The sequence below is a fragment of the Vipera berus genome (genome assembly GCF_964194415.1).
Source record: "Vipera berus genome assembly, chromosome: 3".
Classification (NCBI taxonomy): Eukaryota; Metazoa; Chordata; class Lepidosauria; order Squamata; family Viperidae; genus Vipera; species Vipera berus.
Window position 1 is genome coordinate 63678087 of NC_138204.1, and position 22939 is coordinate 63701025.

The 22939-nt window shown below is 43.6% G+C and overlaps 3 protein-coding genes across 4 annotated transcripts in view; 1 reads left to right on the forward strand and 2 right to left on the reverse strand.

Annotated features, from left to right (window-relative positions):
- The window catches only part of CPT2 (carnitine palmitoyltransferase 2), a 109257-nt gene that overhangs the window by 15070 nt on the left and 71248 nt on the right, over positions 1-22939 (forward strand). The gene's annotated exons all lie outside the window — the stretch shown is intronic.
- CZIB (CXXC motif containing zinc binding protein) lies at positions 697-13784 on the reverse strand. The gene is made up of 8 exons (XM_081325321.1): positions 12787-13784; positions 12612-12695; positions 10963-11019; positions 10020-10101; positions 5758-5789; positions 4913-4994; positions 3956-4017; positions 697-2306 (listed from the first exon to the last, which is right to left on the reverse strand). Exons 1-8 carry the CDS (start codon positions 12790-12792, stop codon positions 2229-2231), a joined length of 483 nt encoding a protein of 160 aa, XP_081181447.1. The 5' UTR covers positions 12793-13784; the 3' UTR covers positions 697-2228.
- MAGOH (mago homolog, exon junction complex subunit) lies at positions 15627-21064 on the reverse strand. Of its 2 annotated transcripts, none has more exons than XM_081325877.1 (5): positions 20783-21064; positions 19781-19839; positions 19297-19407; positions 18246-18328; positions 15627-15852 (listed from the first exon to the last, which is right to left on the reverse strand). In XM_081325877.1, exons 1-5 carry the CDS (start codon positions 20898-20900, stop codon positions 15753-15755), a joined length of 471 nt encoding a protein of 156 aa, XP_081182003.1. In that variant the 5' UTR covers positions 20901-21064; the 3' UTR covers positions 15627-15752. The 2 variants fall into 2 exon arrangements, with proteins under 2 accessions (XP_081182003.1, XP_081182004.1); XM_081325878.1 differs by having other exon boundaries at positions 20723-20867.

The window sequence follows — 22939 nt, forward strand, 5'->3', positions numbered from 1 at the left end:
CAGCTAATTTGATGTGGGGACATCTCATTGCCCCACAAGCTCTTCACCTCCCCAAACATCTGCAGCCAAGCATGTGCAGAGGATGGAAAGGGCCTTCTTCCCAAGCCCAGGCATGATTGGTAGCTTGTTAGCTCAGATGTAGATAGCCTCCTAGTCTCCAAGATTGGAGTGTGTGTGTGTGTGTGTGTGTTCCTTCTTCTGCCTTGACAGATCTCTGGAGAGCAAGAGGAGGCAGGGAGCAGCACTTCCCAGTCCTGCATGAGGGAGGCTGGCCTTTCTTGAAAGGGAATCCCCATTTCCACTCATGCGTGGAAAGGATGCTGGCTTGTTGGAGCAGCCTTCCCTCATGCAGCTTCCCTGCCACCTTATGCTCCTCTCCAGAGATCTTCCCTCAGCAGCGGCCGGCAAAGTAGCTCGCACACGAAACAAGCCCAGCAGAGGAGCCGGAGCGGCAAGCAGAGGCGCCCGGCCTGGATCCTGCAAGGCCCAGCCAAGACACGCCCCCAGCAGTGGAGCCGCTCCAGCTCCTCTGCCGGGCTTCTTTCACACACGGGCTCCTCTGCTGGGCTTGTTTCTCGTGCGAGCTTTGCTTGGTGCTGCTGGGGGCGCGTTTCGGCCAGGCCTTGCAGGATCCGGGCCAGGCACCTCTGCTCGCCCTCAGCAGCGCCCGGCAAAGTAGCTCGCACGCGAAAGAAGCCCGGCAGAGGAGCCCGTGTGTGAAAGAAGCCCGGCAGAGAAACCGGAGCGGCTCCGCTGCTGGGGGCGCATCTCAGCCGGGCCTTGCAGGATCCGGGTCGGGCGCCTCTGCTCACTCTCAGCAGCGCCCGGCAAAGTAGCTCGCACGCGAAAGAAGCCCGGCAGAGGAGCCATCTGTGGCTCTTTCTCCGGCTACCTCAAGTCTGCCTTCCTGCCTGGGCATCTCTCCCCCTCACCGGCTGGGTGTTGCTCGTCCTCCCCCCCCCCCCGCATCCCACCTCACTCCCTTACCTCCTCCTCCTCCACTTTTTTTTTTGGAGCCGCAGGAGACTAATGAGATGCAAATGGTGCTGGGTTCCACCAGCCCACGTGCACTTGCCTCCTACTGAGCAAGTGCTCAGCCGGGCCGGCCCTTTGTAATTTCTGGGAGAGTTCTGCGGGCCGGATTCAATCATGTGGCGGGCCGTTTGTGGCCTGCGGGCCTTGTGTTTGACATGTCTGGCCTAGATTGTATTAAGGACAATAGGACAGAGGTGGGATCAAGGGGAAAGGGTAGGAAGGAAAGGAAAAAGGGAATACAACCAGCTGGGGATGAGAAGTGATAACTTGAAGTGAACATAAAGGGCTAAAACACTAGCCAAGCAGTTCTTCCCTAGCAGGAACTTATTTTCAGACTATATTTAAAAGCATCTACTCTTAGGTGGAGGGATAGCTTCAGACGTTGTCATTCATGTGGATTATGTTTTTAGTTGTCTCTTCTCTTCTTGGGGCAGCGTTAAGACCTCGGGCTTGTCGTCTGGAAAGCTGGCAGCCCAGATTCAAACCCCGAGCGCCAAGCGACAGGGTGAGCTCCTGTCTTTGCCCCAGCTCCTGCCAACCTGGCAGTTCAAAAACATGTAAATGCAAGTAGATAAATAGGTGCTACTTCAGTGGGAAGATAACAGCACTCTGTGACATCATGCTGGCCACATGACTGCAGAAATGTCTTTGGACAGTGCTGGCTGAAACGGAGATGAGCATGGCTCCCTACAGTCAGCAACAACTAACGGAGAGAGGTCTTCAGTCATCTCCATCCTAACTATTCACCTTCCTGCACAATAAAGTGTATTTAACCTAGAAGCATCCAACCCATTTTATTTCTAAGATACTCAAAATGTTTTTGTTTTTCTTGATATATTAAGAATGTAGAATGTCTGCCTCTGTTAAAAACTGTTTCACCTACAGTGCTATAGGTAAATAACGTTTATCTGTTCTGAACAAAGCTCACTGGAATGGAATGAGTATTACACATAAGTGTTTATAAGAAATGGAACTGAAATGTGAATTCTCAGTATATTACATGGATGTCTTATTTGTAGACTGGCTTTTGTTCCAAGATAAAGACTGTGGTGTTAATTGCATGTATTTTTTCGGACAATAAAAAAATGTAACAGCACGTGGGCAAAAATATCAAAACTAATGGTTTCATTTTGACTTCTGTGGATACAGTTTAAATGGCTTTGCTGTATGGATTTTTTTCCCCATAGGAGGAGTTAACATTTGACAAACTTATGGGTAACTTCATAGATGCCAACGGATTCCTTTATTTTTTCATCATAGTCGTTCCAGTCCTGTAGAGTGAAACATGCCGTCTTAGGTCTATGCAAGCTTTAACGGAGACACAGTATTATTGTTTCAAGTTAAACTGTAGGCAGTTGCCTGGAGTCTAGCCTGCATTTCAGTAATATCTCCCCACCCCCAAATCCATTTATTAGGCACAACCCTCAGAATCAAATGTAATTTGATTTCAAGTTTTTCTCATATTTAAAAGTAAAAGGGTTTATCGTATCTTGAAATTTGAAGAGCTCCTCCTCAATCTGGATGATTTTTCATTCCAAGAACTGACCTTTAAAATGTAATTTATAGTTGAAGGATAGTGTCAACAAGATTATTTGCCATTACTTTGCTATGGAGAAGACCAAATTTGGAAGACTGCTTGCAACACAGCATTTCTAACCATGTTATCGAGACAGTCCTCAACTTACAACTGTTTAACAATGGTTAAAAGTTAAGACAGCCTCAGAAAAAAATGACTTATAAACCACTTTTGAAGTAATGGCTGTCCCAACCCCCTGACTGCAATTCAGGTGCTCGACAACAAGCTCACATTTATGTGATTGTAATGTGTATCTTCCTAGTCTGCTTCCAACAAGCTGTCAATTGGGGAAGCCAGATTCGCTTAATAACTGCATGAATTACTTAAATGACCATGTGATTTGCTTAACAACCCTGGTAAAAATGGTAATAAAATTGGGTCCAGTCACAGGCCGACTCATTTAATCAGTGTGTTGCTTAGTGCCTGAAATTCCAGTCCTAAGTGTAATTTTAAGCCAAGGACTAGCTGTACTTTGTCCTGACAGCACCCAGGTTCCACCAGAAGTTTATGAAAGAAGAAAAAATATCTATCTTCTGGATATTTTGAACTACAATTCTCATTAGCACATTTGTCATCCGAAATATCTGGAAGATATCAAATTGTCTTATCTCAAGCTAGTGTTTAGAACAGATGTACAATGTTGACAACCTGGTTAAAATTTTAAACTATGATTTCAGTATGAAGATCTTGTTCTAACACAACGGAAAGGCATCAGGCTGCATGTGTCTAATGTAAAAGACAGTACAATACATCCTGGGGACCTTTAGAAATTGTCCTGCTTGCCCAGTCTTCCTTAATTTCTCTAACAAGCTGCAATCCATCAGCATAACTTGGAATGCTGTAAAACTGGACCAGGATATTTTGTGAGGAATAGCTAATGATCCTGAGATTCAATGTTACTTTTAGACTGGTAATACATTCAAATACCAGTAACGGAACAGAAGTAGGAGAAAGGTATACCTGTTCCTTCTGCCGGGAGCCATTTTAGTTGGCAGCTATGAGAATCAAACGTTGATCTAAGGCAGGGGTGTCAAACTGGAGAAAAAGCTCCGATACGTCGTGCGACATCACGAGTTTGACATGTCTGATCTAAGGTGTTGACTTGGGGCTGGTCCAGGAACACTAGTCTTATATTAGCCTGTTTTAAGATTTGTACGCTATATACCAGAGGTCTCCAACTTTCTGGGCATCAGGGACTGGTTCAATGAAGGTCCATGGGGCTTTGCTTGTTTGTGCGGCCCGGTTGCTGGCATGCTGCAGCCCGGTCCCAGTCCATGGACTGGGAGTTGGGGACCTCTGCTATATACCACAAGATAATTTGAACCACAAATATAAAGACTCTACCTTTTCCAGTAAGTTGATGTCATCGAAAGATGTGCCAGACTCAGCACCGTTTGCAGCAAACCCTGCCTACAAATAATTAGAAAGCACCTGTTAGGGACACATTAGATCTGAGCTAAAATGCTCTCTTTTATTTGCATCTATGCAGCTACAACCACTCAGAATTCCTGTCTGATTTAATACCAACCCTTCATCCAAACAAGTTCAGCAGGTTCCCTGCTATAAAGGTAAAGGTTCCCCCGCACATGCGTGCTAGTCGTTTCCGACTCTAAGGGCCGGTGCTCATCTCCGTTTCAAAGCCGAAGAGCCAGCGCTTGTCCGAGGACATCTCCGCGGTCATGTGCAATAAAGCCATAACCAAGAGTGCAAAGTTAAGTTACTTAACAGTGCTTTCTCTATCATGTGATTCTAATTGTGTGTGTTTAAGTTTGCCTTGGTGCTGGAGAAGACTCCTGCGAGTCCCTTGGACTGCAAGGCGATCAAACCGGTCAGTCCTAGAGGAGATCAACCCTGACTGCTCTTTAGAAGGCCAGATCCTGAAGCTAAAACTCAAATACTTTGGCCACCTAATGAGGAGGAAGGACTCACTGGAGAAGAGCCTAATGCTGGGAAAGATTGAGGGCAATAGAAGAAGGGGACGACAGAGAATGAGGTGGCTGGATGGAGTCACTGAAGCAGTAGGCGTGAGCTTAAATGGACTCCAGAAGATGGCAGAGGACAGGAAAGCCTGGAGGAACATTGTCCATAGGGTCGCAATGGGTCGGACACGACTTCGCAACTAACAACAACAAAGTTTGCCTAGAACAAACTTCATATCACATTAATGTTTAGATGTAAACTTACCAGCTGTTAACTCTTTGTCTTTGTTTTATGGCTGTGTGAACTAGCTCCAAAAGAACAAGAAGTTAGGAATAATTTGGGTTTAATAGGCAGGCCTTTCAAAAAGACACTCTAGAGAACTTGCCTGTGGTTGAAAATCCACTGGTTCAAGGCCACGACACTCAAATTCCACTATTGTCTTAAAGGTCTCATTGTCTTCGGCCTAGAGTTCAGCAAAAGAATACTTAGCGTTTTTTAAACAAAAGAATAAAGACAAGGAGTAAGAAGCTAAACACGTTTCCCAAATTATTATACTCCATAAAGACACAGTATAATATTACAAAGAATATAATCTGTAATGTTTGTAAATCTCTAGAGAAAATTCCAATTGAAATAGGGAAACATTTAAGCATGAATGATAGAAAAATAATCATTAGTGCCTGTTTAAATTGCTGCCTTTAAGTCAAATAACGGGAAATGGAATTTCTGCTGAATGGGAATATATATTGAGCTAATAATCTAACCAGCAAAAAAACTATTCTCAAAATGTAGAGCAGATCACAAAGCTCTGTGGCTAACTCCTAAATAAATGTCCGTAGGTTCCACCTAGCTTAAATCTTCCTTATTCCTACATTTCTTTCCTTCCACAAAAATTGCACAATTATCTTACTATGCTTAGAAAAAGAAAACAGATGAACCACACGTTTTATGCACGGAGATAACTGCATGAAGAATCTGTAGACACAGTATTAAAGCTGCATGAACAGCCAGTTTCCATTAATTTTGTGAAAAAGTCATCCTCTAACCAAGTTCCAGGATAATATGAATTTAATAACAAGCAATCAATGTTCTCAATGCAGAGGGCCATATGCAGCTCTTTTATGAAATTTCAGAGCATATGCTGTATCATTTTGGACTTTAGTTTCTTTTGATCAAGTCCACTAAAAGTTCATCCTTTCCATAAAATGCAAATAAAATGAACTTACATTATAAGGCTTAATTGTCTGACTTAAGATATCTGAAAGGAAAAGAACAAGGAAAAACATATCATTGGAGCAAAGAAAGGTGTAAACCACAGGCTACAAAAATATTTAGATTTGAATGTGCTAAATAGTCAGTCATCTACTAGGCTTCATCTTTAAAATTTAGTTTTAAATGTTTAAGCAGTATGCCAGGACTAGATGCATCTCTGCAAGTCATAGCATGCGGCCCACCTAATCTAGACTCCAAAACTAAGCAGGGTTGGGACTTTTAGGCCAGAGCCCTCCCAACTCCTGGCTCATTGCTGGGCCGCAGCCTATTCAGAACTGGGCCACAGAAGCGGGAGGCAAATAAGCATGCATGCGCAAAACTGCATTTCTGAAAGCGGTGCGTGCGCATGCTTGAAACCATCTTTCTCCCCCCCACACACCCAGGTGCCGCTGGTCCGCTGAGCTGGAAAGGTTGGAGATTTCTGTTTTAGGCCACACTGGGAAGTCAGAACAGCAGAAACAGGCTCAACTCAGGGGTGTCTTTAGGGTTTGTTAAAAGAAAAAAAAATCTAATATATGTAAAGGTAAAGGTTCCCCGGCACATGCGTGCTAGTCGTTTCCAACTCTAGGGGCCGGTGCTCATCTCTGTTTCAAAGCCTAAGAGCCAGCGCTTGTCCGAGGACGTCTCCGTGGTCATGTGGCCGGCATGACTAGATGCCAAAGGCGCACGGTGCTTTTGAACTGCTAGGCTGGCAGAAGCTGGGACGAGTAACAGGCGCTCACTCTGTTATGCGGCACTCGGGATTCGACCTGCCAAACTGCCGACCTTCTGATCGACAAGCTCAGCGTCCTAACCCACTGAGCCACCGCGTCCCTCTAATATATGTAGACTAGATGGTACCGCCCCAGGCGCTTAATGGACCCTGACGGGTTCCAGGCAGCGCCGGGATCCCCACCTGCCTCCGCCGCTCACAACTCGGTGGATGCCTTAGTGGAAGCCTGGGAAAGGGCAGCCACTGAGGCACTGGACCGAGTTGTACCCTTGCGGCCCCTGACCCGGTGCAGATCCCAATGAGCTCCATGGTTTTCCGCGGAGCTCCGGGAGATGAAGCGTCGGAAACGGGGCCTAGAGAGCTGCTGGAGGTCCAGCCGATCCGAATCCGACCGGTTGCGGTTAAGAACCTATATTAGGTCTTACCTCGCAGTGATGAGGGCGGCGAGGTGTAATTACTTCTCTGCCCTCATCGCGTCCGCAGATAATCGCCCGGCCGCCCTGTTTAGGGTGACTCGCTCCCTCCTTAATCAGGAGGTGAGGGAGGATCCCTTGCAGGGTCGCGCCGAGGAGTTTGGTCAACATCTGCTGGATAAAATCGCTCGGATTCAGACCGGTTTGGACTCCAGCTGGGCAGAGTCTGACGATCAGGACACGGGCGGTCTTGTCAATGTTATCTGGGAGGAGTTTGATTCTGTGACCCCTGATGAAGTGGACAGGATTATGGGGAGGTTGAGCTCCACCACATGTTTATTGGATCCGTGCCCTTCTTGGCTGGTTTATGCAGCTAGGGAGAGGACACGAGGCTGGTTCCAGGTGGTTATATCTGCTTCTTTGACTGAGGGTAATTTCCCCACCGTCTTGAAGGAGGCGGTGGTGAGACCCCTCCTCAAGAAGCCTGCCTTGGACCCAGCTGTGTTGAACAACTTTCGCCCAGTCTCCAACCTTCGCTTTCTTGCGAAGGTTGTTGAGAGTGTGGTGGCGCATCAGCTCCCTCTGGTCCTGGATGAAGCGGATTATCTGGACCCGTACCAATCGGGTTTCAGGCCCGGGTACAGCACGGAGACGGCATTGGTCGCTCTGGTGAATGATCTCTGGAGGGCCCGGGATAGGGGATATTCCTCTGTCCTAGTCCTATTAGACCTCTCGGCGGCTTTCGATACCATCGACCATGGTATCCTGCTGCGGTGTCTCAGGGGATTGGGAGTGGGAGGCATGGTTCTTCGGTGGTTCTCCTCCTATCTCCTGTGACGTTCGCAGTCGGTGTTGGCAGGGGGGCAGAGATCGGCCCCTAGGTCTCTCGTTTGTGGAGTTCCTCAGGGGTCGGTCCTCTCGCCTCTCCTGTTCAACATCTACATGAAACCGCTGGGTGAGATCATTCGTGGTTTTGGAGGTGGGTATCATCAATATGCCGATGATACCCAACTTTTTATTTCGACCCCAAACCACCCCAGTGATGCCCTCGCTGTGATGTCCCGTTGCCTGGAGGCGGTTCGGGTCTGGATGGGGAGGAACAGACTTCAACTCAACCCTGACAAGACTGAGTGGCTGTACATTCCGGCATCCCGGGACATTCAAAATGTTCCATCGCTTTCTATGGGGGGTGAGTCTTTACCCCCCCGTGGATAGGGCTCGCAACTTGGGAGTCCTCCTAGATTCACGGCTTACCTTAGAAGATCATATAGTAGCCATGACTAGGGGGGCTTTCGCTCAGGTTCGCCTGGTGCGTCAGTTGCGGCCCTATCTAGACCGGGATGCCCTGTGTACGGTCACTCATGCGCTCGTGACCTCTCGTCTTGACTATTGCAATGCTCTCTACATGGGGCTTCCCTTGAAGACCACTCGGAGGCTCCAACTGGTACAGAATGCGGCCGCGAGAGTTGTCTTGGGAGTTTCCCGGTACTCCCATGTTACACCTTTGCTCCGCAAGCTGCATTGGTTACCAGTTGTCTTCCGGGTGAGGTTCAAGGTCTTAGTGATGGTTTTTAAGTCCTTACATGGCATGGGTCCGGAATACCTCGGGGACCACCTGCTGCCGGCGTCGACTCCCCTCCGCCCTGTGTGTTCCCACAGAGAGGGCCTCCTCAGGGTGCCTCCGGTCAGAGAATGCCGGCTGGTGGCCCCCAGGGGGAGGGCCTTCTCTGTGGGCACCCCGGCTCTGTGGAATCAACTGCCGGTTGAGCTCCGGATGGCACCGGATCTCCGCTCCTTCCGGCACGGGTTAAAGACCCATTTATTCGAACAAGCTGGCCTGGCCTGATGGGGAGTTAACTTAGGGTTTTAATATTTGTATATTCTTACTGTTTTATTTTGGGCAATAATTTAATTCTTTTTTAACTTTTGTACTTTTGTATTTTTATTATATGCCCTGTTCACCGCCCTGAGTCCTTCGGGAGAAGGGCGGTATAAAAATTTAATAAACTATAAACTAACTAACTATAGACTAGGTTAATTTCCTTAGAAACACTTGTGCCGTTTGCAATATTCTCTACTAACAATAAGGATAACATTGGTCAGTTGTGACATATTTGGGCCAGTTTTACTCTCAGAGGCATACAGAACATGTATGGATACGTTTACATTATATAAATGTTGTACTCAGCAAATACTGTTCTTTCCCCAGATTGCCACCCTCCAGCAAGAACCAATTTTCAGGTTAATCCATCTTTCAAAATAGAGATCTGCAGTCATTTTGCATAGCTTGTTTTATGGAGAAGATTGTTTCTTTCTCCACTCTGCAAAAGATTGATAGGCAATGATAGAAGGGAAAAGGAAGCAGAAGGAATGTTCTCCTATTAGATGAATATAGTATCATAGCCTGAGTTCTCTATCTAGGGCAGGGATGTCCGATCTTGGTAACTTTAAGACTTATGAACTTCAACTCCCAGAATTCCGAAGCAAGGTGAATTCAACTTCAATTTCTGGGAGCTGAAGTTCATAAGTCTTAAAGTTGCCAAGGTTGAACATCTGTGATTTAGGACAGGGGTCCACAACCCCTGAGTTTGAGTTAGCTGGCCTGGCCTGAAGGGGAATTTGGGTTTTTAATTGGTTTTATTATTTCATTATTGTTATATTTTAATTGGGCATGGTTTAATTTTCTTTTAATTTTTGTATACCTATTTATATATGCCCTGTGAACCGCCCTGAGTCCCTAGGGAGAAGGGCGGTATAGAAATCCAATAAAACTAAACTAAACTAAACTATGGGCCGTGGCCTCTTGGCCACATATGCACGCTCAGACCCTGCTCTTACGCTGGCTGAGCCATGAACTTAGCGCCGGCACTAGAAGAGCTGCATATTTCGAGCTGGCGCTAAGTGAGCCGTGCACTGATGCTAGCAATTCCATTTGCATGCTCATAGCCCTGTTTGTGCACACACTGTCACATTTTCGTGTTTGTGCATGCATGCATAAAGGTGCCTGTCCCTCCCTTTCCCATGGGGCCTCCAATCCAGAAAGGTTGGCAACCCCTGATCTAGGGGATAGATGTATAAAAAAACCCCTTACCTATGGAGTTTTCTCGGGAGCACAGCTTGCATTTCTGTACCCTTGTGGCACTTCCCCGGCCTCCTTTGAGAGGCTGGCTGTCCTAAACAGAATTTCAAAACAAGACATTAGCCACCAATCTCAAGAGGTCCAATGGAGAAGAAATAAAGTCCTTTTTCTCAAGACCCAAATCTACTGGAAGTCCTTTTTCTTTTGAATTAAGAACGTTATGCAAACACTAAGCAAAGTAATCAGCAAACGTTCTAATAGAGATAAACATCTTTAGCAAAACCAGAGATACTATTAAATCTTTTGTTTAAAGAAAAATGCAATTTACACTAAATAAATTTACAATTCTAATTAAGTGATTGAACTACATAGCCTTGGTGGAGCAGTGGGCTGATGCCTCCTTAAGTAACACCAGCTGCCTGCAATTAGTGCAGGTTCGCATCCCACCAGGCTCAAGGTTGACTCAGCCTTCCATCCTTCCGAGGTAGGTAAAATGAGGACCCAGATTGTTGGGGGCAATAAGCTGACTTTGTAATAATGCCGCTTGGGGTGTGTGTGAAAGCCCTAACAAGCAGGCATATACATAGAATGAAGGCTACTGCTAAGCTTGTAAGCCGCCCTGAGTCTTTGGAGAAGGGCGGGATATAAATGTAATAAAAATAAAATAAAAATAAAATAAATAAATATCTGACTGTAAAAATGTATCGGCAATGGAAAGATTCATATAAAATGAATGCAGGTAAGGAATCTAGAAATCCGATGCTTTCCAAATCTAATTTCCTGCAAATGTTTTGGATGATAGCTCCTGTCACTGACATTCACAAGGGCAGGAGCAAGTGACATCATAAGCTTCATGGTGTCATTGCCCAAATAATATGAATTATATACATAAATCATCTGCATCATGACATGCACGGTGCTAACTAGATTTTATATAGTTTCTTTTAAAACTTGCCATTAATCGTAGATACTGCCATTTTTCTGAAACCTCACCACAGTTTCCACATTTAAGCTGGAAAATAAAAAGGAGAAAATGCAATCTAAAATATCGAATAAAATTCAGTAACACAATAATCAATATATATTGCTATGTCTTCTTGTGTTGGTTCTGTTTAGTTTTATTTGAAGGCTTAATTTATGTGTTGGCCTTTGGCTGTAATAAATTGATTGAATAATCAAACCTCTAAATTTACAGTGTCTAGACCAGGGGTCAGCAACCTGAAACAGTGAAAGAGCCACTTGGAACCGGTTCCCTCACAAAAGGGAAAACTGGGAGCCACAAAAAATGTGTGCACATGCGCGTACATGCGCGCATGCGCAGAACAGGGTTTGAAGAGTGGAGCCAAGGCGAGATATGCCCCTACCCTGCATATTTGAATTGATTGGTTGAACTTTTTTAGTCCCACTTTTTTTTTTGGACTGCACATGGCAGAGGACTGGGAGCCACAGGAAACGGCTGAAAGAGCCGCATGCGGCTCTGGAGCCGCGGGTTGCAGACCTGTGGTCTAGACCAAGAGACTGCCTGGGCCAGGATGGAGGCTTTGGGGTTTATGGGCCAAATGATCCTGGAGAAAGATCATCTTTGCCTCTGAATGGAGTTGCACTACCCCATTCAGAGATGGTTTGCAATTTGGGGGTCTTCCTAGAGCAGGGGTGTCAAACTGCTGTCCCGTGGGCCAGTTACATCATATGGAGGCCATGCCCACCCCAGCAATGTGAAAAAAGCCACAATAAATCATGACACTTCACGTGACACGGTGAGTTTGACACCCATGTCCTAGAGTCATAACTCCTGCTCAATGAACAAGTGGCAGCTGTGGCTAGGAAGGCTTTTGCACAATTATGTCTTCTGCACCAACTGCATCCATTCCTGGATTGTAAGGCCCTTCTCAGACACTCACACCTTAGTCACCTTCCATTTAAATTCCTGTAGTGTCCTTTTACATAGGAATGCCTCTAAAGAACATTCAGAAGCTGCAGCTGGTACAAAATGGTCAACTATTGATATATTCAGATATACCAGGGGGCAAAGTATGGGGAACTACAACGGTTACCAATTGGCTCCTTGGATCCAACTGTTTGTAGATTGTGGTTGTCACTGTTAAATCCCTATTTGTCTCTGGCTTTAGTCATTGAGGAACTATGCTCACCTGGCTAGATCAAATAGAGTCAACTCTTTTTGTAGAAGATAATGGCTTATCAGGCCCAAAAGGTCCCATTAATGCTAATAGAAATCAGCAATTGAGATGGGACAGCTATAGAAATTTTCACAACCTATACAGTTGTAGTGAAGCCGAAACACAATTTGCAACAATACCATAATCTAACAGTTACTACAAGCCAAGGCCCGTCGATTCAAAGCCACTGTGTTGCACCCCAAACAATAATATGTAGATGTTGAAGCGGTGGGTCTGAGGATGGCTAGAGCTGGGTATGAAGAGAATATTGTTATGCATTTTGCTTTTTAAAAGGCAAGTCACCTATAACCCATGCCACTGGGCTGTAACTTTGGCTACCTTAATCGTGTTGTATTTTGCGGGTAATTATACAGCACGGGTGTCAGCACGTCTGGGGAGGCAGGCAATCCCTTTCCCGAAGACCTACCTTCAGATACCATCGAAAATCCTCCCCCACCGGCCGGAGGTTTGTGATGTTTTCTAAAGTCGCTTTGAACTGCAACCCGATTTTCTGCAAGGAAGAACGTCACCCGACCGGTTAGATGCGCCAGGCAGACAATCCCCGCCAGCCTCAAGGCATGCCCGGGCGAGCAGCCTCTTACCCCCATAGCCCGAAGGGGAACGAAAGGAGATGAGACTCAGAACAGCCAGGCCGGGCAAGAGACACCCCGATTCTCCCTTCCCACGAACGACGACACGTGAAACCCCACAACTCTCAGAGCGAAATCGGCCGCGGACGCCACTGGGCAGGCGCTCCTCAACTTTCGCGAGACTTGAGTTTGGTTTTATCCGGGGAACGGAGAGGCGAGGCGGAGGGTGCCCTCAAAAGGGGAGGGGAGTTCTCCCGCTCTAAGAGACCCCGGTGGTCGTCGAGACGGTGCTCGGCTTCTAGAAACCATCATTTATCTCGATCCACACGCATCCCTAAAGGATCCAAGGCAGGCGCCTGCTTGTGGAGACCTGAAGCAATCCACATCTGCTCCTCCTCTCAGCGCCGTTTTGTATTCGATGCACTGGATCCGATGGCAAATTGAGACTTCGATTTGATTCGGTTTACTCTGCTTGCAGCCCGAAACGGGTTTCGAGGCGGGCGTTCGGGGGGGGGGGGACTGTTCTGGAGTTTTGACATCTTGGCTTGCCAAAATTCGGGCGATCAGATGCTGCCGTCTAATGGCAGCCTGAATTTTTGCAGCGTGGACTGCATCGGACCTTCTGGATCCGCGGAGGTTACAGAAATTGAAAGGCGATTCGACAATTCAAAAGACTCCCATGTTTAAATAGGGAATAGAAGAAATTTAACTCCGAATTCTGGGAGTTGAAGCCAAGAAGTCTTCAAAGTTGCCAAGTTTGGAAACCCCTGTTCTAGGTCATTCGTCCCACCTTGGGGGCTTTTCAAATGTGTAAACTTCCAATTCCTAGAGCATGGCTGTTGCCTTCTGTGTATGTATGTAATTTATATGCCACCCATTTATATGCCACCTCAAAACTTTCCTTTTTCATCAGGCTGACCTGGATTGACGACGGGTTTTTAAAATGTTTTAATTTTTAATTGTTTCGTTAATTTATTTTGGGGCTGTTTATTTAATTTCTTTTAACTTTTGTATTGTTGTTTTTATTGTTGTTAGCCGCCCTGAGTCCTTCGGGAGATAGGGCGGCATATAAGTCCCAAAAATAAATAAATAAATAAATAAATAAATAAATCTTGTAGTCACGCGACTGGTTATCTTCCCCTGACAGTGAGCCACAAATAAAAGTGGAAGAACCAGAATGTTGAAATGCATTTAGTTAGTATATACATGTACTTCTCAACTTACAACAGTTCATTTAATGCCTATTCAAAGTTACAGCAGCACCAAAAAGTGATTCGTGACCAGTTCATACTTAATAACCTTTGCAGCATCTCTATGGTCACATGATCAAAATTCAGATGCTTGGCAACTGGCTCATTTATGATGATTGCAGTGTCACAGGGACATGTGATCATCTTTTTCAACCTTCTGATAAGCAGTCAATGTGAAAGCCAGATTCACTTAACAACCATGTTACTAACTTAACAATTGTGGCAAGGTTGTAAAATGAGGCAAAATTCACTTAACTGTCTCACTTAGCAACAGATTTTGGGTGCCATTGTGGTTGTAAGTTGAGTACTACCTGTACTTGACAGTGCACACATACACCTCTCCAAATAACAGGTGATCTGTTATTCATATTAGCTATTTAAAGCTCAGGGGAAAGAATTTCTGTATTAAAACCCTCCCAGTGGTGACAATAGCAGGAAAATTGGCCTTATGCATACAACACTGATCATATACTATTCTAAGTTTAGACCACCAGGATCATTGGAATTATTGGATTATTGGAAGGAAAAAAGCAAGGTTCAATTACTTCTAAATGCTATATAAGGATACCAATTCATTTCAGTTGTAAACAGCAGCAGTGGTCTGTTATTTTACAACCACTTGATTTTATTAAAATATACAAAGTCAAATTTCAACCAAACACTAGTAGCACACTATGTATGCATATTTCATGCAGATACGGCACACGCCGACTTCTGTGGTCTCCATCACCATTCCCCAGTTTTATGTGAAATGTTACACCCTTATCATTACCTGATCACTGTTTCAACCTTCATTGAGAAAAACAAAAAAGCCCACCGACCCCTTTCTTTTTTAGGTGCCATATGTAGACAAAACTTGAAGATACAATAAATGGGCCAAATTTCTTATGTGATTCAGTAGGAAACTTGCTATTTCACAGAATACCTTATTCAAATATAAGATTGTTAGAACAGACAAAAAAAGTTTCTGAAGGAAACTCAAAGTTAGAGTGATGCTAAGTTATTGATGATTTGGTAAGTTGTTCTAATAAACCTATTGAACTAAGCCCAGAAAATAGGATGAATTTGGAACCGTGATGTCCCAGTAAATTGCCGCAGATTACTGGCCTCTAATAAACGATAGCAGCACCACTATTTTATTTATCTATCTTATTTTTAACTACTTAATACAAAATAATTATTTAATTATCTAATTCTTATTCCTAGTAAGAATTTGTTGCATTAAAAATGCAACTCAATAATGTCTATCACCATAAGATACTGGTCTGTATAGTTGCACCTGTTCCTTAATATATGGAAATGTCTTCCATAATCACTTGTTCTGAATTATGGAAGCTCTGCTTTCTTCCACTGTATTTTGGAAAAAGCTAAAAATCCATTGACATGCACAGTTCCTGAACATACTAGTTACTTAACTTTCTTCACAATACAGAGGCTAAAAGAATAATCATGTATGTATCTAGATGAAAGTGTTGACTTTTGTTATATTACCAACTCCCTCAAATTCATGCAGACATAAGGAACATGAAAACAGCCCATCTGTCAAGTTTCCGACGTATGGGCTAAAACATGAATCTTGTTTTACAAAGATTTTCTAAATAAAAAGAAAAAAGTCTTAGTTTTTATTAAATCACTCTGTATAAAAACAGACATACATAAACGTTATGCAAGATACGGAATGAAAAGAATCCCACCCCAAAAAACTTTACAAATTTAGATTCACACAATTTAGATTGGTTTAATCTTGAAATGTAATCCAATGAGACTGAAGACTAGACACTTGAGATCTTGGACAAGATAATAAAACACTCTCAGACCTTCGGGATCCCTGGGGAGCAAAATGGAAAAAAACACATAATTAAAAGTAAGAAATTGTGACATCAAAATCATTATCCTCATCAGGAAAACAGAATTTCCAGGCTATCAAAATGTCAAACAACTTTTAAAAGCACTATGAAATTGACCTGCCCTCATTTCTCATTTTTACTAAATAAAAAATAATACTTTAATATAATATTCTACAAATTGATATATTAATATGCATTCCTCCAGTTTTTGAGTCTGCAGAAAAATATGCCAGCATCATTTTCACCGCCAACAGTTCCAACTGATGACAGTAATTAGATTTATGAATAGTCTCACCCATGCAGATTTACGATGGGATAATTTAAAGGAAGTAAATTGTGGGTTCCTCTGCTTTTCTCTCTCTCTTTCCTCCAGTCAGCATTACTATCTACTGCAGGGGTGTCAAACTGCCGGCCCATGGGCCGGATGCGTCATCCGGAAGCCATGCCCACCCCATTGCCGGCAATGGCAAAACTCTCCTTATAAGTTGCGCGACATCACGAGATGTCGCGAGTTTGACATGTCTGATCTACTGGGATAAAAAAATCACCAATTGTTCTCCTTGAAGTCAGGAGACCAGACTTAAATAGATGGCTAAAGTTGCAGGAATCATAAGTTGCAAGTAAGATGTGATCTATGCCAATTGGCTTTCACTCAGGTTACTTTTGAATGAATCTACTGGTGTTTTGAAAGAAAAGAATATGGGACGAAGTAGGAGAAAGCTTCCACGATACTCTTAAGAGATCTTCCTCCTGGCCCATCCTACACAAGACTGGTAGACCTTTGGACAAAACTATCTTGGCTGACATGCTGGGGGAATGGAGGAAGGTTGAGGAGTTAAAACAAGAGAGAGCTTGCAGGACTTTTGAGCAAGCTACCTTCTGCTTCATCCCAGGTACCTGTGTCCCACTAACCTATAAGCCAGGCTATTGTGGAAACAGGTTTAATGGGCTTCCTGTCACTTTTGAGAGAGAAAGGGAAACTGAAGAATTCTTCCCAATTGTGACTGTCTTTACAATCAATTACTTAGTTACAAGGGAACAGCAGTGCTGGCATCAAATGGCTACAGTGGACAGCTCATGGACCCAGGACGTATGCAAAAAAACTGTTAAAAGTATGCAAAATGGCACTACCCTTTATAACAAAAAGAATAAAAAGCACAGCCACAGAAAACGTATTGGCTGAAGCAGCAGATGTGTAGTAGATTAATTTGACAGAAGCGTGGGAAAAATTTCCTTACTTATACAGTACTGAATTTGATCTGTAACCCCCTCCTTTTCTACATACAGATTGACAGGTCTTTCAAAGTACACCGAACACGTGCTTAATAACAGGTCACTATAGCAATATAAGGGACGCGGTGGCTCAGTGGGTTAGGACACTGAGCTTGTCGATCAGAAGGTTGGCAGTTTGGCGGGTCGAATCCCGAGTGCCACATAACAGAGTGAGCGCCTGTTACTCGTCCCAGCTTCTGCCAACCTAGCAGTTCGAAAGCACGTAAAAATGCAAGTAGAAAAATAGGGACCACTCCGGTGGGAAGGTAACAGTGTTCCGTGCGCCTTTGTCGCCTAGTCATGCCGGCCACATGACCACGGAGACGTCCTCGGACAAATGCTGGCTCTTCGGCTTTGAAACGGAGATGAGCACCGGCCCCTAGAGTCGGAAACGACTAGCACGCATGTGCGGGGGAACCTTTACCTTTACCTTATAGCAATATATATACTTTAAGTCGCCTGCATAATGCTTGAACAGTACTTAGTGAATCACTGATCAGGCATGTAAAACCAGAAGCCTCTAAGGAAATATCCCACCCAAAATGGCCATGAAACACAGTTCTCAGACATTGGAAGGGAGAAGCCATGCCCAGAACAACTTCAACTAGCCAAGAGGAACCTGGAAGATGCCAGCACCTTAGCACTGTAGATCGTTCCTAGACCAAGCCTTATGTGGGGAGAAAATGGAAGAGATTATTTGAAAATGGGAAAAGCCAAGAACTAATTTATGCTGTTTCCAAAGAGAGTTGGGAATTACGCAAAATCAGCATAAGCTCTAAAACTGAGTATCTTTTCGTCATGATTAGTGGGACACGAAGAGGAGCTCTTATTTTCCACTAAGGTACAGACTATGGCTGCATTGTTCATAAAGGCATTCAAGACAAGGCAGCTAGGATACACCTACATTGCTTCTGCTCCTCCTGTATCCCAAACTGGTGCCATCTTATCACTGAACTCACAGATTTGATTCCTTGGATTTTAAATGGTCCTCCCACTGTCTTGGAGAGATCAAGTCATAATACAGCAATTCTTTACAATGCTAATTTAATGAATGCAAAGAGGCAAGGTACATAGTATCATTCACTCTTCAAACAGCACTTACTTGGACTGATTCACGTCAATAAGAGAACCAATTTTTGATGTTGTGAAAGAGATATGTTCATCCCCGATCACAATTTCAAGCTCCTAGAAATAAACAAGAAAACAAAATACATTTAGAGTAGATTACCATTTTTATGAAGTCTGAATTTCTCTTCTCCATGTTCCCCTCATAACATCCATAATGATGATTCAAGTCCAGAGCAAGATGTTCTACTTATTAGAACAAATATTTATATTCAGCTATTTACGGGGCTGAAGCCACTTCATAGCAAAAAGAATAATCTTAACCACATATTTATATTGATAGAATTAACAAATTAACATCTACCAGAAATTCAAATATTGTGTTGGGTGGGGTATGATGCAAATAAGTAATACTGAGATTTTACTTTTTACTTTCTTGTATTTGAGAGATTATTGAGGCCTATTTATTTTAGGAATTATTTTGCAGCTTTCGTGTTTTGTCTCAAAATGAAATAAATCACCAATGTTTGCTCATGTCAGAGAAGTTTTTGGACTTTCAAAAATAGACTTGGGGGCTGCATTCCTGTTTCCCTGGGATTAGAGATGTTGGAGACATGGGTCCATTGCTTTGTGGCCAATTATTACATCATCCAGAGACATATCTATATATTACAAGTGACTGATGTTCTTCACCAGATATACGTAGCAAAGGGTACCAGAACATTTTCGGATTGATGGGATAATTTGGGCCCCACGGATATGCTCATGTGATAATTACATGATTTTTAGCTTCCAAAAGGAGATTTTAAAAATAAAATATCCAACTTTACGTCTCTTAGCAAAGGACTCTACATCCATTTCCTAGTTTAATCTTCCTCCAAATACATTGGTCTTCCAACTACAAGAATTTTTTAGCCAACATAACCATTGCTGGGAATTCTTGAAGTTGCTCCACATATCTGGAGGGGTACCTCATTGGGGAAAACTACTGTAACCCCATCTAGATTGATTTATTACAGATTGCTGGTTGTGCACATACATGTAGCTGGTTCATTTAAAGCATCTGTATAAATGGGAAATCTGCTAACCTGTCGTCCAACTCTATCTGGTGGAGGCCACAATGCATCATCTTCTTTTGTAATTTCACTGTCATCAATGATCCTCTTTAGTTCTTCCATCACACTTTTATGTACGTAGGCCTAGAAACAATGTAGAATGTTAGCATGATTCTGCCGTATTTTTTAAAAAGGACATAGAAGACTCATTTCTCTTCTTTTCCATTTATACAAATATCCATCAGAAGAATTAGGAAGGAAAAAAACCCCAGTACAGGTACATTTCTACAGTACAGTCAATGCTAGTCACTTTAAAGGATCCTTTTAGAGATTTGATTTTCAGCAAGACTACTGAGAGAGGAGTTTTACATAGAAATTTAAAACAAGCAGCAAATGAATCATTAACTCTCAGCATTCTCAAAATCATGGACCAAGTTAAAAATAACTCTGAAATATCATTATGTTTATTTAATTTACTACTCATTGAATTGCAGATATACTGAAACAGTCAACTTACTTCTTTTCTGATCATGACATCGTTTTTGTAATTGCTGTTATTTGCATATCTCAGTTTACCTGTTAAAAAAGATTACACTAAACATTACAAGAAAAATGTAAACAAAAGAGCATTTCATTTAATTTCAATTAATTGCAATAACACAAACAAAGAACAAGGAAGTGAAAGCAATTGCACTCAAGCAAGGGAAAAAAAGGATTACTCTTAATTTCTTAGGTCCTTGCTGTTCAGCTTCCCTTTAACTACTGATTATGCTGATTCCTCTGTAATTCTCACCAAGATCAAAAGGCTTCATTCCATGCAAAGAAACTGTTCTAGATACTATTTAAATGGGAACTTTCCTACTGAGCTAACCAGCCCAGTGATTGATGATGAAGAGCCTGGCTACTTAGTGATTCCATAACAGAATTATTTTTTCCCCCAAATTTGTATTTTCATTCGATCCTCTCCTTATCTTGGAATCCGTGGCTGTATTTAGAAGCCTGCCTTATTTCCCACAAAACTGTTTCATAATCCACTGTCCTGCAAGCAATGAGCAACTAAGCTTTAATCCTCACCTAAGCAATCCATCTGTTATTCGACCAGATCAGCAGCTATGAGATCCCTTTACCCATCTTATCTCTCCAGGAGCTACAATTGCAACAACCTGTCCAAACCCAATCCGTTCACGTATGAGCAAATGCCGCCGGTTACAAATTACAAATCAACCTTTATTGTTAAGAGTACAACCTGTGTACAATGAGATTAGCTGAGCCTCCCTTCCTGCACTCTCTAACATAGCCCCGGCGCAGTCTCGTATTCGCCTTTGCTTTTACCCTCAGCAAACATCAACCAGTCCTTCCTCCACCGGGTCTGTTCCTCCCATCCTGTTCCGCTACCTCACCGGCATAAGCAAGATCTATTCTTCCCTGGGCAAATACTTCCCCATCTTCCCCCCCTTGCCTTGTTCCTAGAAGCCACCACGCCTGTTGCTCCGGGACCGACTAAGAGTGGTAGTCTCACCGTCAGGACGGAACTCGAACTCGAGAAACTCATGGCCAAACTTGCCCTTGTGCCCAACGTAATAGCGCAAATAGAAATCGCTCGCCATGATCGAAGCGCGCCCACCGGAAACCAGCATGCACCGCGTTCGGCAAGCTTAGCCTACACCAGGGGGTAGGCAACCTCGGCTCTTTTATGACTCATGGACTTCAACTCCCAGAAATCCTGAGCCAGCGTAGCTGGCTCAGGAATTCTGGGAGTTGAAGTCCATGAGTCATAAAAGAGCCGAGGTTGCCTACCCCCGGCCTACACGAAGGGGCGCCCGAAGAATACGTCATCAACTGGAAGAGTCGCACAAAGTGACTCGCTCGCTCTCCTCGCATGCGCAGGAAATGGGTTCCATAGACTTATACTGAGTAGAGCCGCGCGTCGCTGTACCCGTCATGCACAATACTTCCGGGTTTAGTAGAACTGCTTCTCTTTCAGTCAGAAGTTCCATGATTTTTTTCGCTGTAGAGTGGACAAGGTCGGAAACATGTTATTGCGACTAATGCGGAATCATAGCCAGTACCTGTAATTGGAGAACTAAATACAGATTTAGGTGCCTAATTTCCTTGCTCTTTTTCAAGCCAATTGGTTAAGGATGGATGTAGGAAATCCGTTTTGTAGCCCCATTACCAAAGTGGAGCAAGCAGAGATCCTAAGTAAAGAGAATATCTATAGCTCAGGACTGACACGCGAAATCCTTGATACTTTCTAAGGTTGACAGCTTATAGACGTTTTTACCTTCACTGAGAGGTCCTCTTTGCTCATTTCCAGTATTCAACTTTCTGCAGAAGTCTTGTATTTTACTAAATTCTAAAGCTCCTTATAGTTGCAGATTTAGGACCCAAATAAGACCATGATGTCCTAGGTGGTAATTTTGGCTGAGTGGGGAAGTCCACTGTGATCCTTTTAGTTACTTTAGCTACCAAAGGAATGGTATATGGTGTAAGAATGTTAAGAGGTTACATCTTTTGAATTTACCAGCAATCTACAACAGTTTATATCCTTATGCCTACAACGGATGATAACTTTATATCTAGTGAACTGGCTGATAACAAAGTAAGATAACCATCAGGATTAGTCCTGGTTTTTACTTGAATCTTCAGAGAATTTTAAGATGATAAGCATATGGCATAGTGATGCAAAGGTTAGAATGCAGTATTGTAGGCCAGGAGTCCCCAACTCCCGGTCCGTGGAGCAGTCCGGGCTGTAGATGCCAGCAATCGGTCCGCACAAACAAGCAAAGCCCCATTTGCGGGATGCAGGCAGTACACAAAACCATGTCCCCTCTGGTCCATGGAAAAACTTCTCTCCACGTAACTGGTCCCTGCTGCCCAAAAGGTTGGAGACCTCTGTTGTGGGCTAACTCGGTCTACTGCCAGGAGTTTGATCCTGACCAGCTCATGGTTGACTCAGCCTTCCATCCTTCCAAGGTTGGTAAAATGAGAGCCCATATTGTTGAGGTCAATATGCTGACTCTGTAAACTGCTTAGAGAGTGCTGTAAAGCACCATGAAGTGATATATAAGTTTAAGTGATTAGAGACAGTCTGGTCTAGTGATTAAGGTACCAGACTGTAAACCAGGACACTTGAGTTGTAATCCCTCTTTAGGCATCAAAACGGGATGGGTAACTTTGGGCCAGTCATTCACTCTCAGCCCATCATGTTAAACTTGGGCAGTTTCTGTCAAAACTGATGGATCAACACTCTGTTGATCTGAAAAAATCAGATTGTGTCCTAAGGGGAAAAAAGTCACATTTTTCTGTTGCAACAGATGATCGTAGCTCTTGTTCTGTTCAATGATTACTTGTCTCTACAGGAAGTCCTCACTTAACAATCAGTTGCTTAGTAACTGAAATTACAGACCACACAAAAGCTAATTATGACTGTATTCCAGAGTTCCAATGGCTCCATACCCCCAAAGTCACATAACATTTCAAGTGCTCTTGATAAGTGGCTCACCTTAATGGCTGGTTGTAGCATTCTGTGATCATTCTGATTTCCGGCAAAAAACACCCAAAGGAATACATGGAGTCACTTAACAGCCATGGCATTCGCTTAATAACCACCCAAAAAAGTGATAAAATTGGGTGGTCACTTGGGTACCTCAACTTATGAACTTCATAATTTACG